At 43.3% G+C, this 24,430-nt stretch overlaps 1 protein-coding gene across 4 annotated transcripts in view; it reads left to right on the forward strand.

Moving 5' to 3' along the window:
- LOC129178365 (transducin-like enhancer protein 3-B) overlaps positions 1–24,430 on the forward strand; it is a 41,844-nt gene that overhangs the window by 8,340 nt on the left and 9,074 nt on the right. The window contains exons 6-13 of one of the 4 annotated variants that reach the window (XM_054770528.1): positions 6,640–6,702; positions 8,072–8,146; positions 15,626–15,829; positions 16,150–16,209; positions 20,747–20,869; positions 21,574–21,624; positions 22,016–22,177; positions 24,091–24,226. In XM_054770528.1, coding sequence (XP_054626503.1) covers positions 6,640–6,702; positions 8,072–8,146; positions 15,626–15,829; positions 16,150–16,209; positions 20,747–20,869; positions 21,574–21,624; positions 22,016–22,177; positions 24,091–24,226 — 874 coding nt within the window. Of the gene's footprint in view, positions 1–6,639; positions 6,703–8,071; positions 8,177–15,625; positions 15,831–16,149; positions 16,210–20,746; positions 20,870–21,573; positions 21,625–22,015; positions 22,178–24,090; positions 24,227–24,430 lie in introns of all 4 variants that reach the window. The other 3 variants (XM_054770527.1, XM_054770530.1, XM_054770529.1) reach the window with 3 other exon arrangements.

The following is a 24,430-nucleotide window of genomic DNA, read 5'->3' on the forward strand; positions in this document are numbered from 1 at the left end:
ATTAATTGAGTGCCTTTAATTTCATGTTCTTCCTGTCGTAGTTTCACACAATACATAATGTATGATACATTAGACGGCTATAATTGCTACTGTTTACATCCATTCTTGTCTTCAGTCATGCTAAGCCACGGAGCATGCGTGACAATCGTTTCGCCAGCGGCCCGGGCACTCGCGTTGTTTAAGACGACCGATTGCTAGTCTTGCAATACCCGGTGCATGTCTTTACAATCCATTAATCTCAGGATTTATGGCTAATTCTTATCGATCGCGGAGGCTCCCGATCTCTCGCATCACTTCATCATTCACAACCCTACAATCTACTATTTTAGTTTCTACTACATTACCTTGCATTGTTCCTCACGAGGCTACGCTCTTCTGCACTTTGTGTGTATGCTTTCGTTTATTGTGTGATTCATTAATTCATTTATTATTGTCCCAGACCTAGTGTTCACAAGACAGGAGATCTTGTCACGTTTTAATCTCGCAAGATCATGTGACACCCTTAGTACATAAACATCCGCTGGTACTCCCACGCTGCTGCAGAGCTGAGTAGATGCTTGCGAGGCTGCCCGGGGGGCGGGGCTTGCTGTCAATAAGTGATTTTAATTAGTGCAGCTCATTAGGCTGCCTCAGCATCTTTGTGGTGTGGGTTGCGCTCCTTCTCCACTACCGCTGTTCTCTGTTGCAGCCCCCCGTTTATCTCCCTTGCATACATTTAGATGTGGGTTTTGTTGCTTGCTTGTTTTGTTGCACACTGGGTGGCCATGTTGTGTATGTGCCATGTCCTGACTTGTTGAAGGAATGTGGAGTTTTATCACAAGGGATGTTGGCTTCCTGGATGGAGGGAAAAGGGTGAGAGGAGCGGCAGAAAGTGAGCTTATGCAAATGAATAATTTATACAGGATTCCTGGAATTGTTTGCCAAGGTGATGATGGGCGACCTGTCTCTAAGCCAAAACAAACTCTGCCTACACACAGCCTGCCCTTCTCAAGGGAGGTAGATGGGGTTACGAGGGTTCTCTCTGAGCTGTGCTTTGTTTTGGTATCCAGGCAGGAGCAACTGGTGGAAGAGTGTAGCACAAGTATTGTGTGTGTTTATGCGGATCGATACTTCCGATACCAGCTCCTCGTGCTCTAAAAAATCGATACTCAAATCAAAATATCAATACATTTGATACCGCAGTGATTTGAGATCATGTTTGACTGTTGAAATGATGACCGATCGTAAATGGAGCCATTTGTGAATTGTGAATAAAGTTTTCATTCTTAATAGTTAAGCATCTACAGTATTTTATTGGTTTTGCTATTTTTATTAAATTTCTTTATTGTTTAAAATAACCTGCGGTTGGCTGGCGACCAGTTCAGGGTGTACCCCGCCTCTCACCCGAAGTCAGCTGGGATAGGCTCCAGCATACTCCCGCGACCCTAATTAGGAAAACACCATTTTCACATATTTTATAGTTTGGCGGCTGTTTCTTCTGTTGTTGTATCTTCGCTTGGCTATATTGTAAATCACCCTGCTACCTCAATATTCTAAAAAACAAAACAAAAAAACTTTAATTAATTGTATTCATTCATTCATTCATTTGTTTTTTGTGCCGCTTAAGGTATTCCGGAGTCTATCCCAGCTGACTTTTGGGCAAGAGGCGGACTGATCTGGTCGCCAGCCAATCGCAGGACACATATAGACAAACAACCATTCACACTCACATTCATACCTATGGTCGCCAGTTAACCCAACATGCATGCCGCACGGTGGCCTGGTGGTTAGCCTGTAGGCCAAACAGTCAGGAGTTCTGGAAGATCTGGGTTGAAATCTTGCTTGCGTGTGTTTTCTCCAGGAACTCTGGCTTCCTTCTACATTCCAAAAACATGCATGTTAGGTTAAATTGTATTTAAAAAAACAAAAACAAAAACAAAAAAACAGCTGTGCGCCGCAAATGGCCCTCGGGCTGCACTTTGGACACCCCTGTTTAATGGGATGATTACAACAAAAGAATCCGTTCGATAACGACAACATCTTTTTGCTCCTCTGGAAGGACGACACTTGATTTTGGTGTGTATGTACTTAAAATGCAAAGTATTCTTCATGCATTTGTAATGCGCCGACTCCAAATGCCTCTTTCTGTCTGTGCTCTGGCTGAGAAGATAATTCCCAAACAACCCCCCCAAATCATATGCCACTTGTTTAACGCGGCAATTGAATCCTCGTCAGAGACGGTGCTCTCCACTTGGGGACTAATGCCTGCAGCGACAAACAGCCAAATGGCTTTCAACACAACGTTGATAGAGGGATGCGACGGATAGAGAGAGCGCCTCTCCATGCTGTGGTGCTGCTAAACAACCCTGAGTACCTGTAATTGTGAAGCTGCATTGAAAAGCCTGTCAGCTCAAAGGCTTCTGTTTTCAATGGTTTTAAGTGATAATAAACTTTCCAGTGCCTGTCTCAGCTGCTAAAAGCACCATCAAAACTTGTCCCATGTAAAGTGGGAGTAATGCTGTAAAAGAGAGCTGCGTTGGTTTGATGTTAGTAGTTTTCACCTTGAAAATAGCCGTCTTAATTAAAAGTGCCCATTCACCCTTCAGAACTCAAATGACAGGCCTGGGCGGTGAGTACATTTGAAAGGGCTGCTGCTGAAGTACAAAATGCATAATGGCAGTCTTTTCGGTGTTGACAAACTAAAATTCTTGCATGGAATGTTGGTGCCAGGGTGGCGTTGTCGTAGTCCGAATCAGAATGGCCTCAGTACAAGCGAAATTGTGCAATCACCCGTCCGTACATATACAACATACAGTACCATACAGTATAACAGGGGGTAGACAGGACAGGATGACTGGTGACAAAAGGGGGAGCAGTGCAGGACTGCCGAAAAAACCCTCTGCAACATAGGCACTGATAAGCACACTTTACAACATAAGAACTAGAGGACTTGCACCAGGAGAGGGGGAACAGGTTAAATGGATTCTATGATAGTTTTTAGTTGGGATGCTGCTGATTCAGATACTGATCATTTTTGGGTTAAATCGGCCCATACCGCTCACATGGACTAACTGTAAATGTTTCAATTTATTTATGAGTGCTGCTGGCCATTGGTGCCATATGGGGGTGAAAGGTTAGGGCAATTCAAAGGTCCCATGACTGCCAGGGGGCCCAAAAAATAGGTACAGTCGTCCCTCATTTATCAGTCAACTGGTTCCAGACCCAACCGTGACAAGTGAATTTCCGCAAAGTAGGATTCAATATTAAAAACCTGTTTATGACTTTCTAAATATGGATTGTAACATTATTACAGCCCTGTAGACATGAAATAACTCCCCTCCACCTTTACACCCCTATTATTATTCTTTGTTGATATCACATTTCGCAGGCTACGATCACTGCAGGGACATAACAGACGGCCGCCGCTAGCATGATAAGCTAGCGAGCTAACTAGTTTATGGAAGTGTTTCAGACGGAGTGGGGAAGAAGGACAAAGAAGCCAAGAACTTACCACTTCCACACAGGATGAGAGGATAACCTTTTTTCCACTCGATCTCAGCCATGGCATGTCTGTCTCATTAATTAGCTGCTTCTTTTTAGCTGTTTCTATATCTTTGAGTGCACAGAAAAAAGAGACATGTTTTCACGTCTCACATAAGGATTGCGGATGATGGGGAAAAAAATCCCCCAAAGAGTGCCCTTTTCCTTTAACGTGCTACCCATGTGATATATTTTTCATGGCATGTGTTGCAGGATGTAAAGTTTACATCATTCTCACAAATGGCAGATAAGTGCCACACGGTGGACATGTTTGGTTTTGTGGCTGCACGCCTGCGATTGATCAGAGCATCCTTATTTTTTTGCACCATATGGTTGCTTTGTTGTGATTACTTATGGTCCACAAGTGAAGGTCCTTTATGTTTGCCTTGGTTTTGCTCTGATAGTGAAGTGTGTCACTACATTCCCAGTGTTGCTCGCCTTGCAGCCATTTTCCAAGGAAGTGGTATAGCTGTGAAACACTTAAATGCTTATTGTGTGTCCTCGTATCCAGCCCCCGCTAATGACAATGTTTTATGACTCTCCAAAGAACCCCTTCTCTTTTTTTCAGGCCCCTCCTCACTTACCCGCACCCTGTTATCCCTCATTAATTTCCTGTACCGATCACATCGACAGGCTGAAAATTCAATTTAATGACCTGTCTCTGTGCTGCACCTAATATGATTTTACAGGCTGTTCTGGTCAGGACCCCCAGCCTAATTTACATAACGATCATCCCTGCCAGATAGCGTTGCCCCAGCAACGGAGGAGGAGAGGTCGTGGATAAGTGCGGAAGTAGAGGAAGGGGGGGTGTAATGCGTAGTGGGAATTAAAAAGGGAGGGGGGGGGGGGGCTGTGAGCAGCCTTTGGCAGCAGGAGGAAGGCTGGATGGAAAGAGACAACAGTGAGCCTTAGGTCAGACTGAGAACAGAGATAATTCCTCACTGGTCTGCGCCATGGAGAATGACTTCCGGACGGTTTCGAAGTGACCACCATCCGCAGTCTCAGTAGAGGGAGCAGTGCACTATCAACACCGTGTATGGTGGGGATGGTGTGCTGCTGACCTCGATTTGAGATGTTGTGGATCTTTTGACCTTTGAAGACCTCCCCAATCTCACCGACATGTCTTCCAAAGCGGGAGCAGTGCCTGGGGACTCCATGGTGGGCTCTCCTATCCCTGGGGCTGAGGTTGCTGAGGTGGTTGAATATTCCTTGGTGGCAGGTCCCCAGGGGTATATGAGATCCGCCTGGGTGCAGTGCCTCTGGATTGGCAGACTGGCGTGGTGGTCCCCCTTTTTGAAGAAGGGGGACTAGAGGGTGTGTTCCAACTATCATGGGATCACATTTCTCAGCCTTCCTAGTAAGGTCAATTCAGAGGTTCTGGAGAGCAGGATCTACTGGATAGTTGAATCTCTGATTCAGGAGGAGCAGTGGGGTTTTTGACCTGGTCGTGGAACTGTGGACCAACTCTACACTCTTGGCAGGGTCTTTCATTGTGCATGGGAGTCTGCTGAACCAGTCTGCATATGTTGTGTGGACTTGGAGAAGGCCTTCAACTCTCACTGGATCGGTTCACAGCTGAGTGTGAAGTGGCTGGGATGAGAATCAAAACCTCAAAGTCAGAGTCCATGGTTTGCGCTTGGAAAAGGGTAGAGTACCATCTCCCAGTCAAGGATGAGATCTTGTGTGTGGAGGAGTTTACGTACCTCGGGGTCTTGTTCACGAGTGAGGGAAGGATGGAATGCGATATGGACAGGCGGATTGTTGCGACATCTGCAGTGATGAAAACTCTCCATCGGTCCGTTGTGGTGAAGAGGGAGCTGAGCCGAAGCCGAAGCTGAGCCCTCACCTATGGTCATGAGCTTTGGTAGTGACCGAAAGGACAAGATGGCGGGTACAAGCGGCCGAAATCAGTTTTCTCCACAGGGTGGCTGGGCTGTCCCTAGGAGATAAGGTGAGATCACTGTCATATGGGTAGAACCGCTGCTACTCTGAATTGAGAGGAGCCAGATGAGGTGCCTCGGGCATCTGGTCAGGATACTGCCGGATACCTCCCTGGGAAGGTGTTCAGGGCACGTCTGACCGGTAGGAGGCCTCGGGGAATGCCCAGGACATGTTGCAGATACTATGTCTCTCAACTGGCCTGGGAACGCCTCTGTATCGGCCGGGAGGAGCTGGACGAAGTAGCTGGGGAGAGGGAAGTCTGGGCTTAGGCTTTTGCCCCCACGCCCCGACCTTGGATAAGCGGAAGAAGTTGGAAGGATAGATGGATGGTTTGCTCCCCACCCCCACCGCTTTGTCATTCTTGTCCCAAGTGACACAACGTGTTTTGAAAAAGGCCAATGGTACCTCCTTTCAACCCACTTTCACAGTTAAGCAAGTTTAAGGTTGAAAATGAGTGGAATGCAGCGCACACACCTGCTGGGCTTCCACCCTTAATCTCTCAGAATCAATTAGTTCACCTCCCCTGGTTCAGTCAAACCACATTACCTTAGTGTCAAATCACAGCATTTCACATCAGTTTTTTTTTTTTTTTTTGCTAACCCTCTTTTTTAAAGCTTTTCAGCTTGTCTTCATCCCCTCCTCCTCATCTTGAAAGTACAGATTTAAAACCGTAAATGGGCTTGGGAGGAATATCTTGGGACATCCAAGTGCTTTAGGCTGGCACAGCAGCACATCCATTTGTCCAGATGCAGAATTATAAAGTAGTCCATCTGCATGAAACCCTGCAGTATCATCTTGCTCTTCCAGCTAATAATCTGTGGTCGATACCAAAGATGCATCTGATAGATAGAGCTAGAGAGTTAAGATGACTGCTTCAGCCTGCCCCAAGCCCTCTATGGGCAGTAATTATGAAGTATGGACCTCATTAGTTTCTCTCCCGCCAGATGGCATTAGCATATTTCAGCCTCTTAATTAAATAAGGGCTGAGTATAATGGAGGCGAGAGAGAGTGGGACACAATTTTGTTTTGGGCAAACTCAATTTAGTTAAGGGGTACATGGTCTATCCAGCTGGACCATGCGGAGATTGGTTTGTGCATCTGAAGACAAGTACATGCTTTTATTTTTTATTGTTTGCAGTCATCGACTGACTTTGATATTTTCTTCTCATTTTCATGCAGACTGAGATTGCCAAACGCCTCAACGCAATCCTGGCTCAGATCATGCCATTCTTGTCACAAGAGGTAAGTGCCACTGTAGCTGCAACGTGTGGCTCACTGTGGCCGCATATAATATTTGTACTGGCTGCTCTCATGATTGTAGTATCTTCACAGTATTTTACTAAAACGGTGTCTGATATTTGCTCAAATATTACATCGGTCCATCAAACTCCCTCAGTACAAGACTCCTATAAGAATACTGCAGTCCTTGAAACGATTGATCAAGTATCCACAGTCAGATCAAAATGTCCTGTGGTGCGCCGCAGGGATCTGTACTGGGGCTACTTCTGTTCTCACTGTACATGCTACCATTGGGACTTGTCATCCACAGTCATTATATGACTCTTGTGCAGACCAATTTTTTGGACTTTTGTCCATCATGCCTATATCAAGCCTATATCTCAATATATAAACAATCCTAGATCTAAAGATATAAAAACAACTAAAAGGAGGCAGGTAATTAATGCACGTAATGGTACACACCTATTGTGCCGAGAAAGCCCGCTATTAAAACACCTCCAAAAACCTTCAACAAGGTTTTATGGTTTTATACCCATGCTGTGAGCATGTACTGTAGTAACAGGCACATTCATGATCACAAGTAATACTTACAGTATTTTGCCCTATTTTAAGCATTAGGGGAACTTCCTTCCTGGGCGCACAACATCGAAAGGAACGCTACACTTAGCATTAACTTCTCCAAACTCAAAACCAAAAACACAGCGGCAGTGGCGGCTTTTCAGTAGTGGCCTGAGGCGCTGTGAGTGAGTGTGCCGTGAAGCTAGTCGCTAGCCGGTGTGGTGTGGCGAGGTGTCACTACGCCAGTAAGATAGTTCTTGGGCGTAACAATAACAGTAATAATAACAATGTCGCTGTAGCTTGATTAATGCAGGTCACATTATGTACATGGAGCATTGTTGCCGCATTTTACAGTTTTTTTTTCAGAAGGCTTTATAGGTACAGCCCATTATGTGCATTCTCATCTGGTTCTTTTTAGCTGTTTTTATATCTTTAGAACGCATAGAAAAGATGTGTGTTCATGTCTCACATAAGTTTCGCACCGCCCGCACCGGTGCTCGAACACAGGACCTTTGTAATGGGAGGTGAGGGCGCTGACCACATGACTAAAAGCCCAGATTGTCGGCCGTGTGTTCAGCGCAGCTCTTGAGGCAGAGGGAGTGAGGTTTTACCAACATACACTCGCACAGCCTCACAGGCTGGCATCCGTTGCATAAGGATTGTGGATGGTGGGCAAAATACCAAAAAGTTTTTCATTAAAAAGTCTTAAATTTGGCAGCAGAGACTCTGGAATAAATGAATGGGTGGGGGAAAAGCCTGGTTTAAATGCAGATATTTTCCGTCACTGATGACATGTTTGTTGTGTGTATTATAGCATCAACAGCAGGTGGCTCAGGCTGTTGAGCGGGCCAAACAGGTGACGATGACTGAGCTGAATGCGATCATCGGGGTACGTGGACTTCCCAATCTGCCTCTCACTGTGTGTATACCTCCTTTTTTCATTCTTTTTTGATTTGACCCGAGGACAGGGGCAAAGCTGCATACACAAAGGAGGGCTGGCACCCTAAACACATACAAATACTGCAGCTATTCAGGCGTGCTACATTAATTACATTATACTTGGTGGTTTCTTTGTAGAAGATAACCTGGGAAAGGCCAGTAGATTCAGAAAAAGATGGTTGAAAGGAGTGTGTGCTGTATTAATATGAAATCCTTCACCATCCATCTTCCTGTCTGTGGCATTTGAACATTCAGACAGCATACATCACCGAACCCTCTTCACTTGTGCAGACTTGCCCCAGTCTTCAGTATGTTTGTTTTTGCCTGGAGTTTACAATGTTTGCAATATGTTTTCAACGCTGCAATATCAGCAAAAATTTGTATCGCAACACCCCAATCTACAATGTTACTATGACTTTACTTGGCCTGTCTTTGTTTAGATGCAACTATTCTCCATAGTCACCCCAATGGATTGGTGCATTTAGGATGAACCAGCTGATGCTGTTTCATTTTGTGTATGCTTTGACGTGTTTTGTTTGGATCTCTGGCAGTGTTTGGTGTCCAACTTAAACGATTCCCCTCTCTTTGATTCAAGTGGAGCAATCTAAGTGCACTTTAAACATCAGTAATTGGCCTTTTAATAGCTACAAGCCAACAAATACACATTCCGCTTGGCTCTTGCCAGATAGACCTTTTTACTGATTTTGGTCCTCCATCTGCTTTTATTTAAACACTAGACGATCACTAATAGCCAGCTTGGACCCAGATGTAAAAGTGACCCTCTGATTAGTCCTCTGTAGCAGAGGTTAGCCGGTGGTTAGCTTGTCCCGCTGGCAGGGGGTCAAGCCTAATGAGAGTTGGATAGCACAATTTGATTAAACTAAATGAGCCACGAGCTCAACCCCCAGTTTTAAAGATAATTACTTCCTATTTCCCCCTTGAAAAGGGTCAGACTGTCCACAAGAGGAATGACCTTTCTTTAATTACAGATGGGTAGGAACAGACAGAACACAGGCAGACCAAAGAAAAGCCTAATTATTTGGTTACACATGTGGCAGGTAATCAATCTCCCTGCAGAGAGACTGTGGAGCCTGACATTAAAAGACTGGCAGACTGAAGTCCAATCAAAACATATGGATTTTGGTCTACCACAAGATGTGGACAAATTCAAACTAATATTTGAACTAAACATGACCAGCGTCCGTGTGTTAATCACTGTGTGCATGGGGGGCCTTTTTTTGTACATGCCATAATCAGTCAGATGAAAATAATAGCATGATTGCCAAAAGTAAGTACTGTATTTGCATGTCTAATATTTCTAGCATTTCTAATTATCAGTCTAATACTTATCAGGCTGATATGAGGGGAATTATGATGTCATACCTATAAATCTGATAACATTATAATTGGAGTGTTTTTTTTTAATTATGTATATTATATTGTGTATAATAATAAAAAAAAAAAGCCTAAGGTCTGAATATAGCTGAATATAGTGCACCTTGCTGGGCCACTGCAGGTGGCTCCTCCCGCTCTATACTCTGGTTCTCCTGGTAGTAGTGATGTGGTAGTAGTAATGTCATGATATTTCATTAGGACTAATCAACAGATCCTAATTTGTTCCAGTCCTTCTTACCTCCAGGTGTGCACAAAATACAATGAAATCAAAATTTTAAAAGTAGACATGATAATATAGTATCGGTACCATATCGGTCTTGAGAAGCACATCAATATCTGTGTCTTTGCAACCAAAGCATGTTGTACAATGTTAAGACATTTGACACACAACAAAGAGGTGTTGTCACACGCTGCTTTCATAATTTACTTAACTTCCTGAACATGGCACAAGATTGTACTCTGATAATCGTTAAGCAATTTCCTTATATGAAAATTCCAGGCGGTGCAAACCATTACCACTACTGTGTCTGCTTGTAATTTGTTTTGTTTTATTGAGGTAGCTCATGTTTCCATGCCATTTTAATGTGTGGGTTGGAGGCTTCTGCACATGTGCTGCGTTGGGTTTTACATGAACTTTAACAAGAGGCTATGTGCCTGAGATCAAAATCTAAACAAAGTGCCTGGGAGCCATTTACGGCCTGCGGCTGTTTTTTTTTTTGTTGTTTTTTTTTCTCCCATTGGCCCTCGGCACATTCTTAAAAGAAAAGAAAAGAAAAGGAAAAAAAAGGGAAAAAAGTGCAGCAATTTTACACTAGAATAAAGATGAAATATTAACAGTAAAGTCATAATGTTATGAGAAAAATTTTGCATTAAATTGAAATATTAATATAAATATAAAATGAAATATAAAAAAATTCACACATTTTGGAAAATGAGGCAGAAAAAAAGTTAGAATATTACGATATAAAGTCAAAATATTATGAGAAAAAAGTCACAACATTACAAGACAAAATGGACAAGAAGAAAGTTGAAATACTTGTAAAAAATGTTAAAAAGCAAAAAAGTGCAATGTAAGGAGAAAAAGTTCATACTAATAATACGCCTTGTCATTGATGCTGGGATGCAGGATGTCCATCCATCCATCCATTTTCTATACCGCTTCTTCCTCATTAGGGTCGCGGGGGCATGCTGGAGCCTATGGATGCAGGATGTTTTTTTCTTTAAATATAAAAACCGTTTCATAACTACACGGGTTGGTTTAAAAATTGTAAAAGTGACCCCATGTGTCCTTTTCATTTTAATTTATTTTTTTTTAGTATGCGGCCCTTGGTGGAAAAAGTTTGGGCACCCCTGCAATATACAGTAGAGTCCCGCTTTTCCTGCGGGTTATGTTTCGAATGTCGAAAAAGCACAATAAATTGATGTTCCCATAAAAATGTTTATTTTTGACACATGGCTCGCCCCCCTCAAACCCTCCTGCTACGTTTTGCCTCTGATTTCGGATCAACATTTGCAATATAAGTGACATAATTCTAAACAATTATTTTCTCAGACCAGAGTTAGTTTTTTCATACATGCCCGTTTCGACTGCTGACTCGAAGTCTTCCTCAAATTGGTCACGTGATGCCACGTGACGTTGCAGTGGCGTGTCTTGTCATCTGATTTATACAGGCTGTTGGGATTATTAGATGAGATTCAGGTCCAAAACCCTCCCCTTTTCTCTTCAGTTGCCATTGTTCACTCGTGATATGCCGCACACACTTAATAAACGCATTTAGAGCATAAAATGTATAGATACTCACCACTAATCAATCATAACATAAAACAATTGATGAACGGGTTGGAATCGGCGTCACGGCCTTGTAGCCTTTAGTCTTGTCGTGAGGCTACAAGGCAAGAGAAGGTTTGTCCACACTGCTTGCCTGTTGTAATTCCAGTAATGACTGGGGACAATATACTAACCTGTGTTCGTGGCAAGTTTTTAGGCTGGATTGATTGTCAAAGCTGACGGCACCCAATTATGGTGCGTTCACGGACCGCCAAATACAGTGCGAAGTCTCAGCGCTTGATGAAAAAAAAAAAAAGATCACTGAAGCATAAAGACATACGTAAACGTAAAAATGTTGGGTTTTCTAACAGCGCTATTTTCTGAGAATCATTTTTTCTTTAAACCAAAAATCAGCAGTTTTGCTGACCATGAATGCTGAATCACAAAATGCGCGGACATGCACTGTACTGTATATGACAATTCCATTCCTGCAAGCGTCTGCACATGCGTTACAATGAGTGTTAACAGAAGATGATGTGCCTGAGATCTGAATCTAAACAATATACAGTATGTACTTGGTAATGACACAGCCCATATGAGCCTCCTTTTGTTATCGTCATCTGTCTGACTGTCTTCTTGCTGTCCCTTTTGGATTCTTTCACAGCAGCAGGTGCCTCACTACCCCACCTTGATGGTCAGAAATGATTCAAAGCACTCTTTCTATTTCAAACAGCTTGCTTTCAATGTATCTATTTTTAAATGACACTAAGAGAAACAGCTTGATGTGTGTGTGTGTGTGTGTGTGTGTGTGTGTACAAGTAGGTATTTTGTAGGGTGTACGATAATTATCAGGCCGATATGAGGGCTTTATGATGTAATACCGATAAATCTGATAACATTAAAAAAATAGCTCCCATAAACGAGAACACTCCAATGAGGCCAGATTACCTGGCCTGTGAGGTCAGCAAATCAAGCGCTCCTTTTTTCTCCTGCCTGTGACGTTAACAGCCTGTCGTAACGTCTCCAGAGCTCACTTGTAAACAAACATTCACTTTCTGAGGAAGACGTTTTGCGTGCTAGTTGTACCAAATGCTCCGAGATGAGGGGGAAAAACCCATCAAGCACACAAAAAACCTCATCAGCCACCAGAAACGCCAGCGCCGCAGCGTTTGAAAAGTGCAAAAGGTTTGCCAGAGACCTCCGTGGTGTCACACCGGCTGCTCAGAGCGTGTGCCCGAATACAGTGCACCTTGCTGGGCCACAGCAGGTGGCTCTTTCCGCTCTATACTATACAGATAGTGGTGATGTGGTAATAGTAGGGCGGAGCGATTTTGGCAGAAATCAAAATCACGATGAATTGAACCTCCAACCTCGATTTCGGTGAATGTACGTTATAAGCAAGTATATTTTTAACGCATTCTCGAATTTTGATGACGCAATGTTTGTAAAGAAGAAGGAAATGACTCTTGGTAAATGCAGCTTTTTCTTCACTTGATGTATTTTTGTAAGTCAGTGTGATTACATTGTCATTTGCCAAATCTCAAAAGATGCCGCCGTGAAGCAACGCCACGGCATCTTAATCAGCACAAACATGTGTTGCCTATTTGTGTAATCAGTCAGGTGTTTTTAGGTTGGTAATGTGGTGATCATTGTCCCACTTGTTAAGCCAGTCCACCAGCTGCTTTGTGCCGTTGCTGGTGTTGATGCTTCCTCTGCCTGACAGTTTGTGTTCTGCAGGGAGCCAGCTTTGCCTAGTTAACTTTAATTGCCTGTTTCCTGTGGAAGTTTCCTGAGCTGCAATGCCGTTTACGCATAATGAAAAAAGATAAGAGTAAAAGGAAGCTAGGTCTTTACCCATGAATATTGAATTGGAAGCAATTTATTTTCAGTCCCCCAAAGCCCCCGCCCACCTCCTGACCGCCCCCCATCCCTATCTTCTCTTCCTTGTTCCCATTCTCTTTCTCACTCTTTTCCCTTAGCCGTCTGCCCAACCACATCTTGCTAATGAGGCTTCTTGATAACGATCCCAGCACGCTTCTCCTCATTAGGCACACTGAATAGGGACGTCCCTGCCCCGATCCCAGGCCCGTAGTCTTTCTTTCTCTTGTTATTTATTCATTCTGTCTCACTGCCCCTTTTTTACTCTTTTGTTCGGGTTTGTTTTCCACCTTGGGTGTGCTTTTGGCTGCACGCCTTTACAATACTGACTCGCAATTAGAGATGCACAATATCTTTTTTTGTTGTTTTTTTTTAAACCGATACCGATAACTGCTTCTCAAGACCTATATGACACCGAGAACATTTTGAACTTAGTTTGTGCACAACTGGAGCTAAGAAGGACTGCAACAAATTAGGATTTGACCAACTGTACCTGTTGATTTGTCCTAATCAAATATCATGACATTACTACTACCACATCACTACTATCAGGAGAACCAGAGTATAGAGCAGAAGGAGCCACCTACTGTGGCCCAGCAAGGTGCACTGTATTCGGGCACACTCTCCGAGCAGCCGGTGTGACGCCACGGAGGTCTCTGGCAAACCATTTGCACTTTTCAAATGCCGCAACGCTGGCGTTTCAGGTGGCTGATGAGGTGTTTTGTGTTATTTTGTCGTATCGTGGCGCATTTGGTGCAGCGAGCACACAAAATGTCTCTGAAACAGTGAATGCTTACAAGTGAGCTCAGGGGAAGTTATGAAAGGCCATTAACGTCACAGGCAGGAGAAAAAAGGAGCGCTTGATGGTGGTGTGCGGGTCGATACTGAAATATTGATACTTCCGATCAAAGCTCTTCACGCTCTAAAATCGATTCTCAAATCCAAATATCGATACTTCAGTCATTTGAAGTAATGTTTGTCTGTTGAAATGATGACGGATCGTAAACGGAGCCATGTGTGAATTGTGGATTTTCATTCTTATAGTAGGTCTTAATAATCAGTCATTTATTTGAATGGTTTTATTGTTTTACTTTTCATTTTTTTATTGCTTATGATACCATATTGTCATATTTTATATGATTCTTATTAAATAAATTATTAATTTATTTAAATGTACTTTATTTACATTTATTTCATTTATCTATATTTGAATTTGATATATTTGATTTGCTCGCCCGCACAGTACGGGTAGTCCCGCCCAATTGGAGCCTTTTTTGAAATTATCGGAGCTATTTTTAACGTTATACGACTTAACGGTATGACATATCGGTCCGATAATTACCGTGCACCTTACTAGCAATGCTTCTGTGTCCCGGAGGGTTCTATGTCCAGCTTGAAATAATGATCTGAAAATTCCCCACTACTAAATCAAGCTTTATATGCGGTACCATCTTTTTCTATTTACTGTAATGAATGCATGGATGAGGTAATTGAGGTTGTATCCAGCATCAGAATAGAAATCAGGCTTTTTTTCTTTTGGAGAGGCAGTTGATGGATGTGATAAGTGCTATTTAACCTTGTTTTAAAGCACTTGCTTCCCTCTTGCCTGAGTGGCTGTTTTACTCCTGTCTATCCACTCACTCTGCCCTGGATGCCAGACATCTGAGCTCTCCTGGGTCTGCACGTCTATGTCTGTCTGTTCTTCCATTAGCGGGCTTTGAAATGTTTTCAAATTTAGGCAGATTGTTTTATCTCGGTGTGCACCATAATTATCGATATCAGGGAACAATGGCGGCGCACCGATGAATCCAATAACATTAAAAATAGCTCGGATAGGTGACTTTACCCGTACTGTATAAAGGTGACTATAGGGGTGTTAGTTCATGTCTAGAGGGCTCTAATAATGTTAAAAGTGCATTCAGAAGGTCGTAAACAGGTTTTCTATGCACTAACTGTGAAAATATTTGATTTTTAAATCACTTATCACGGTTTTACTTCATACGTTAAACACAACTCTGGCTCTGGCATTGCCACGCATCTAATATCTGATAGCAGGATGCGGTGCACGCAACTACTGCATTATCCCATTTTGCTTGGTTCTGTGGAAAAAAAAAGGCAATGGAAGACAAATACTGGGTTTACTGTAACAGGCTTGATGCTGCTATTTTGCAGGATCTCTGTGTGAAAGAGGTTACTGAATGAGCTGGATCTGCTTGTTGGCAGCCACTGTCAGCTCGTTATTATGAATAAATGGATTGGCCCAGAAATACTGTAATGTTGGTGTAAGCCAGCTCTAATGCATGCATAGAGTGCAGCCATTCATGGATTCACTTCCCAGCCGACCCACTTGTCCTCTCTTCCTTCTTGTCTGCCTCTCCTTGTTTGCAGCAACAGCAGCTGCAGGCCCAGCACCTCTCCCACGCAGCCCACGGACCCCCCGTGCAGCTACCCCCGCACCCCTCGGGTCTGCAGCCACCCGGCCTCCCTCCCGTGACGGGCGCTGGCTCTGGCCTGCTGGCGCTTGGAGCTCTTGGCAGCCAGGCTCATCTGCCCGTAAAGGATGAGAAGAACCATCACGACCTGGAGCACAGAGGTGAGGAGCACAGCATGATGCACACACATTGAATGTTGATTTAGAAATCTGTTCACTTGTAAATGTGTTGAGTAGGTTTGTATAAAGACAGCAGTATCTTCCTTATCCACATAATTTAATGAATCAGTAATAAAGATAACTATTACAAGCTACGCATTCATTATAAATGATACCTGTGGTCTTAAAATGAATTATGCATATAGTCGCTCGCATTGCACATGAAATGAATCTTTGATCTGAATAATGTATTACTTTTATCTGATGAAAGCAGTGAAACATTATGACACCCATACTAATTTGTGCTTTTTTCCCCTCTCTTGGCCCCTCATCTTTTCACTCACCTTTGGCTATTCCTCTGAAAGAACGAGAGTCCAGCACGGTACGTTTACTCTCCCGCTTTTCCTCTGTGCCCCCACTCGCTGTCTGTGTCCTGACCTTGCTGGTGATTAGCGCTACCTGAAAGACACGCAAGCGTGCACACGGCAATATATTGAGGCCGGCAAAATGATCAAGTTCATTTTCCTTTATTGTGTGATTAATTAATTTACATGCATTATCGTATTGAGATGTTGCAAGACCAATTAGTTGTAGAAAGTCTAATTCTAACTGAATCAGACGTTACGCGAATCAGTTTTTCCCATAAGAAATAATGTAAAGCCAAAAAAGCCAAAAAAAGCCAATAAACGCTAACACAAAACACGTCCTTCTGGTTTTACAATTAGAGTTTTACATGCAGAAAACAATGTGAAATGCTTATAAAGACTGTACATCCAAACGGGATAAAGGCACATTTAAGATGACTTTTACCTTCAATGAAGGTAAGGTGATTCTTGACAACTGTCCCCAGAGACAACCACTACCACCACCACCTTCCCGTTTTGCCGTGAGTCGTTTCTTGAATTTAAGAGTGTTTCTCACCTCAGTACTCTAACCAAAAGGGAGCCAAAGAAAGTTGCAAATGGAAGCATTTTGATAAAGAACACTAAATGACTCAAAAACAGCAAGATGGTATCCGTGTGGTTGATCTTGCTGCCACATCCTGTCTTTGCCAACAATCACGTCTTCAATGCGGGTAAAAGTGAACTTAAATGTTCATTTATCCCTTTCAGTCATCATTTTTGTAAAAAAACACTGACATCATAGTCAGGTGACATAACTTCTGGTTCCGGTTGCCATTTTCTTTAGTGGGCACTAGGCCTGGGACGATAAATAAATGAATGAATTAATCACACAATAAATTCAAACAAACTGAATAATTTTGTCTATATTGCCGTGTGCATGTGTGTCTGTCCTCCTCGTCTCCTGCCTCCAAGCAGGCAGGAAGAGAGTTCACTCTGTGCATTGGTTTCAGAACTTTGGCACGTTTGTGCCATACAATGGCATGAATGGAGTGAGCCCTTGTGTCAGTCACACAGTCTCTTTGTCTCGGTGGGTGGAGACGGGGCCGCTAGCATACACACTGAGGGCAGAAGAGTGTAATGTAGTAGAAATTAAAGTAGCAGATTGCAATAGATTATCATAAGTAAAATTAAAGTCTCGTCTCGTTCTCATACACCCAATCTTGTGTCTCGTGACACCCCCATTAAGAACACGGTTGCACTCACGGCATGTATTCATAACACTGATGTTCTTGTACAAAGGTAGTGGCTGACTAGCCAAATAAGAAAGTGGCATCTAATTCAATGAAGGGGAGAGGATTAGCAGGCAGCTAGCCACCTTCTTAATTCCATCACAATTAGAAGCGACTTTGACCGCTCTTCTATTCTTTCCTCCACCACTACAGAATTTACTCAGCTACTTCTATCCGGACATTTTTCTCTGTAAACCATCTTTTTGGTCCTCTTCTCATTAACTACGTACACCAACCAGTCAGCCCACCATCCCTGTCGCTTGCTGCTTTATCTCTCCCCCTCTCATGTTCAAGTCCTTGTTTATTGGACTGGATTATAGCGCTCAGATAACTGGAGCGTAATGCTCTGTTGGAGGGGCCAGATTAAGTTCCCATTGACTGGCCTTTCTGAAGGGATCCCAAAGTGCCTCCATCTTGCGTAGTGACAAGCACCCGCCAGTGCCGGTTTACCTGATCTTGCCGCACCTCTTTCCAGTGCGCAGCCACTCGAGCTTCAAAGCTTCCTATTCTCTTGTCTGTTGTAACCCAACCCCAGGCTAGGTGGAAAGTACAGGGTGTTTGAGTCTAAGCAGCCCTTTTAAAGGTCACAGGTTGGCACACAAAGAGATTATTCTGTATTCTGCCAATCAATGTCTTTCTATTTGTGCCTCAGATCAGCAGTTGCTGCACAAATGTGAATACTTTGAGGCAAATTGCAGTCTTGGTGGGGGAAGGAAGTCCGACTCTATGCTGGCCAAGGCAAAAGCAGTTTTCCAGAAGGGAAATGGGTTGCTTGTGTAACTGAAAGCATGGAGCAGCATTCATTTTTACACACCCAGACTTTTCCCATGACTACTTCCATGCCTCGGAATTCTCTCATCAACCTCCGTCGGGGTTTCCGATTATGTCGATCGTGAGCTACCCGTCGATCGCGAAGGTAGTTTGGGTCGATCATATAAACGTCTCTTTGTAGATGTCACATGACATCAGTCGGCTGACGTTAAGCTCCCCTCCTGATTCGCTGTTCCTACCCCTGCAGCTAAGATTGAGTGGTGAACAGATGTCTCAATCTACACACGGAGATGCAACTTTCATCTTTATTGTTCTATTATGGATAAACTCAGCATTAATATGCCTAAATTTATAATAAAAGTTATCCGTTCACTTGTAGCGGCTAGTTATGGAGAAACAAATATCAATTGTTTGATGGCTTTGCTTCCCGTCACGAACTCCACTATACCAATCAGTTTCATGATGAACTCGAAAATTGGCCCATTGATGGAACCTTTTTAATATGTTGCCTTGACTTTGGCTACATTGTCTTTAGCGTAATCCTTTTCATTTCTTGTATATTGGTCATGTTTGATAAATGCTAAGTGGACGTAATACATGAAGCGTGTGTATAATCAACACTATGTAGCTTTTTGGACTCGCATACTAGCCAGGTTATGTACACGACTATTGAACAATATGTGTAATTATCTTTATTGCCATATTGAATTGAAGTGTGAATTATTGAATGATATCATCGACTTTGATTACCTGTAAACTTTGAAACGGTCAGTGTGAAATCCGAAATACATGTCACGAGACACTCTTTTCGCGAGACGAGACGATATACATGATTGGGTGAACGAGACCAGGTGAGATTTTAACATAATTTAAGTACAAAAAAGTACAACGAAAAAATATAAACATGTATGACAATATACTGCAATGTACTAATGAAATGTTTACTACCTTGCATTAGCTTGCTTTGTTCTTGAGGCTACACTCTTGTGCACTGTGTGTATGCTAGCGCCCCCGCCTCCACCCACCGAGACAAAGAGACTGTATGAACGAGAAGAGGGCTCACTCCGTTCATGCCGTTGTTCAATGGAAGAATAAACACACCGATGTGCTGAACGCAATGCACAGAGTGAACCTTCTTCCTGCCTGTTTGGAAGCGGGAGACGAGGAATACGGGGAAAAAAAATATCCAGTTCATTTTCTTTTACTGCGTGATTAATTCATTTATTATCGTCCCGGGCTTAGTGCCCACGAGACATTCTAATATGCTCTAGTAGTTTTAAACTTTACCGGTTAGATTTTATATGTACAGCATATATGTTTTATAGTACGAGAGAGATCGTATTGGCTTGTAACGTGCATCCCCAAAAAGTGCATGTACCCCTGATATACATTGTACAACGTACAGAAATACTCATATTTGTAAATATCGTAAATATAGATCGTTGGTCATTTTAAAATTAGCTCGCAGGCTGAAAAAGCGTGAACACCCCCTGCCCTTCATCAATGTCAGCTCGTTTGGCTGTGCCTCCCCCACGGTGCCCAGACCACAAAACCCTGTTAGCAGCGACTGAAAGAGTGCCGCTTCATGTGGGCATTCCCGCTAGTGGGGAGAATGCTCATTGCCACACTGCTATGCTCTCATTGCTTGCCAAGTTTCTTTTCTTTTTGCTCTCGTCGTTTTTTTTCACCTCCTTTCTCTGCCTGCTTTATTCCCGTTTCCCTGTTGGTGACACCCTCCTCATTGTGTCTACACAATGCACTCATTTCTCCAATTCCTCCATGGCCTCCTTTCTATGCCTTCATTTCCACTGGGGATTTTTTTTCTGATGAACTTCGCTGTCGGTCCTTTAGCGATCTATTGTCTCTGCACACGCAGCGCATACTCTCCTGCACTTATTAACTTTTTTAGCGTTTATTTGCATGTACTTGCATATTTCAAGTTGATAAGGTCTACTATGTTCTCTCATATCCTTGTTTGGTTTCAACTTGTTCAAGCTGCTCCAAGCGTGTCTCTGAATATTTCCCTTTGAGGGTTAGTCAGGATGTGTTTGAACACAAACATGTCCTCGGCTGTCCTTTGCTCTCAGCGCCTCGATCTGTCCTGGGTTTCGCTTTGCTTTAGGCGCTACTGTTTTCCTCTTTCTAGAATGATGATGGCTTTTCTCAGATGCCACCCCCCTCCCCGTCCTCTCTTTCCACTTCTATCCCAAATCAGTCTGGTTCAGTCCAGCGCCCCTCTGCACTTACTTGGCTTTAGTCAACATTGCCAGTGAAGAATAGATCCCAGAGTCATGTCTAGACTTAAGTATTGGCTAGCAGTGGCAGAGCAGTGCTTTCTCCATCCCTTACATCTGGCACTTTCCTTCAGTAGAAAGTCCATTCATGACTTGCCATCAGTGCCAAGATGGAGGAAAATGACAGAATGGAGGCCCAGTTAGTTTCCTTTCCATGTAAAGAATTAAAGATTTGTCATCCTTTGGTGTGCACTTATACAGCTGTGCTGTGTTGTTTGCAGAATAATTCCGTGTCACCGTCAGACAGCCTGCGGGCGGCAAGTGAGAAGCACCGCGGCTCGTCTGATTATGGACTTGACCCTAAAAAACGCAAAGTGGATGACAAGGACAGCATGAGCAGATATGTGAGTAAACTGCTTATGTGGGCATACGCAACAGTAAATACTGACCATAGATACATCACAGACATTAAACATGAATGTTTGCCCATTACTGTATGGACAGACGTGTGCCACACCTTGCCATTACCTCATCCAGAAGTAAGAAAGAAAGACAATGGATGCATTTGGTTACAAAACTCATCATGGACGTTGCTAACACTTCATAGTCACCCTACAAACTTTAACTTTCTTAGCGATACCCGGTATTGACCGATACTGATATAGGCAACAGCTCGGCTTCTCAGGATAACAATTTTTTTAAATTGTCTGACACATTATTGCCGATAAACGATATTATTGTCAACATTATTTTGAGACCATTTTTATTTTTTATGCCAATATCAGTTGGCCTACTGTATATGAGACCTCCCTACAACTAACCCAACTCCTAGTTGATTAAAATTGATTGAGAACTATACTTTTGTCCATATAATCATGTCCTCTGTAAGTCCAGCTAGGCGAGGCTAACATAGCCTGAAAACATATTCTACTTATTATTCCTTTCACACATACCACACACTACTTGATTTGAAATGATCCACTGTTGGACGGTGGAGTCTACTTTTGTGATTGAAACTTAAGTTAGTGAAATGTACTCCCTCTGTACAACACAATAGTCATTATTCAAGTATGTATTTCTGTTTACTTCTGACATGCCTTCATTTCAGGACAGTGACGGAGACAAGAGCGATGACTTAGTGGTGGATGTTTCCAATGAGGTGAGACTGCTTTACGACAAAGCTGCTCAGCCACATTCCTCAGTGTGAATGTTGCATGGAGACTAAACACAGCTGTCTGGGGGGGGGGGGGAGAATCAGTACCATCTACATTGTTGCCAATAAGTCTGTGCTTGTGTGTGTGTGTGTTAGTGCGTGTGCGTGTGTGTGCGTAAGGATTCTTTGTTGTAATTCTTTTGGCATTCATGCATAAAATAAGACAATGATAAGAAGGAGCAGGTGAATGAGGAGTGTTTGAGCACACACAAGTATATATATTATCTGTGTTTGCACATGAGGCCCCAGTTTGTTTGACCTACATGCACATGCCAGTCGCTCTCCTCCGGTCTGTTTGCTCAGTCTCTCTCCTCGTCTATCTCATTTAACTCTGTAGGATCCGGCCACCCCTCGGGCGAGCCCTGCTCACTCTCCTCCGGAGAACGGCCTGGACAAATCACGAGTCCTAAAAAAAGACGCGGCGCCCAACAGCCCTGCCTCCGTGGCATCCTCAGGGAGTACACCATCCTCCAAAGCAAAGGACCACGCCCACATGGCTGTGAGTGACACTCTTTCGAAAAAAAACTAAAATAAAAAAAAATGGACTGGGTGAAAAGATGTGGTGGTCTGGAGGGGGGTAAAGGGTTATAAAAGGGTATTTGTCAAGTGAAGTGGGTGTTTGTGTGAAGGCCTGGTATCCAGGAGGCTTAGCAGTTAGCTACTATGAGGAGCTTGAAGGGGCAGTGGGTCGATGCACGCTGTGGAAATCAAACCCTGCGGCTTACTTCTCTCAATCGCCTTTATGGCTTAGCCAATAAACAGTGGTTTCTTCCTCACCGGGGCTATAAATAACTCCGAGACGTGCCGCCTTTTCCTTCCTTGTTTCCTCTCATCTCTTCCTCCATCACCCCCCACCCCTCCAAGGCAGCAACCTGGACAAAGAAGGCAAATTGTCCGGTTCCACTGGTTTGACATGAACTATTCTGTTAAGGATTTGTAGTCCACATGACTGCACTCCCAACATCCCTCATTAAATCCTGACTTTAGCTGCGTTTACACTTGCACGCGCTTTGTCCCCCGCAATGGTACGCAATTTTGCGTGCCAGTGACTAAATTGGTGGTAAACAGGTGTAAGTATGTGTAAACCAGGGGTAGGGAATCTATGGCTCTCTATTTCTTCACACGATAAAATGTATTTATTAAAATTTTTTTGGATGACATTTTCAAGTAAAACATTACAGAAATCACAATCACAAGATTCGCAAGTCATTTCTGTAGCCTCTTGGATCTTCCTGGTGATTTTTCTGTTGAAGTGATCATAATGCCCAAAGCAATGTCTTCTAGTCAGCAATTCCCTCTCCCAAATTGTCAGCTGCCTTTTTTTTTTCTAGTTTATTGCCTCCTTCTTGCTCTTTGCACATTCTCTATCTTACCTTTCTTTTATGCATAAGCTTCTATTCTGGAGTTCAATACCTGGAAATAGAGGAATTAATGAAGCTATGGGCTGATGCCTGCTGTTGCGTGGCGTCACGCGGGATGCAGCGGGACACAAATAATGCCACGACTACAGGAAGTGGCGGTGTGAATGCATACCAATGTGCGAGCAATTTGCGTCGCGCGTACGCGGGTTGTCATTTCGCCAATGCGCACCATTTTCGGTCACGGATTGAGTGCCAAATGTGCGGTTTATGTGTAAACAGAACGCAAACACTGTTTATAAATAAATAAATGACATTTCGTGCCAATGTGCGCCATTTTCCGTCACAAATTGCGTGCCAAGTGTGCAATATGTACGTAAACAGAATGCAAACAGTGTTTATAAATACATTATAAAATAATAAATACATGAATAAATAACATTTCGTGCCAATGTGCACCATTTTTGGTCATGAATTTCATGCCAAGTGCGTGGTATATGCGTAAACAGGACGCAAACAGTGTTTATAAATAAACACATAAAGAAATGAATGACATTTCATGCCAATGCGCACCATTTTCAGTCATGAATTGTGTGCCAAGTGCGTCATTTATGCATAAATAGAACATAACAAGTGCGCAAACTCGTCCATAAATACATAAACTATTGAAACGCATTGCCATGGCAAATTGCGGGACAAGGCGGAGCCAAAATGCATGCAACTACAAACGCCGCTGTTTCCCTCTTGATTGAGAAAGGAAGCAAAAGCTTAATTATTCTAGCTTGTCCAGCTACGTTTAACAAGCTTGACTTCTTAGCAAAGGTTTATGCCTCGACCCCGACACCAAGCACTCAAACCATGACTGGAATGAATTGTCTGAGTTAGATTGGATTATCCTGAGCCGTCTACTCAGATTCACTCTGGATTTCCTCGCCAGTGGGAGTATTCTCAACGGCCTGCTTTTGTTTTGAAGCAGCCAGGTGTGTTACTTGAGGACACGTTACACAAGACATTTGCAAAACAACTAAAAGGTGTTTGTTTGGTTTGGTTTTAGAATGACAAGTCATCAACACCAAGCCTGAAGTCCAACACACCCACGCCCAGGAATGAGGCTCCCACACCAGGAACTAGCACCACACCTGGACTCAGGCCTCTGACAATGGGCAAACCGCCCGGAATGGAAGCATTAGGTACAAAACACTCAACTGAAAACTGAGTTTGCCTAACAGCAAAATAGTTTGTGGTCTTGCTAGTGGTTTGGAGGTGGGAATAAACTACACTCATGTTTATGTACGGTAGAGCTACACTTTACACAGGGGTTACACTTCCTGCTTGGGGTTACACATGGCTCCATCCCCCCAAAATCTTCCTGGTAGCTTCTTGACGTTCTCCTC

This window comes from Dunckerocampus dactyliophorus, chromosome 3 (assembly GCF_027744805.1).
Source record: "Dunckerocampus dactyliophorus isolate RoL2022-P2 chromosome 3, RoL_Ddac_1.1, whole genome shotgun sequence".
NCBI lineage: Eukaryota > Metazoa > Chordata > Actinopteri > Syngnathiformes > Syngnathidae > Dunckerocampus > Dunckerocampus dactyliophorus.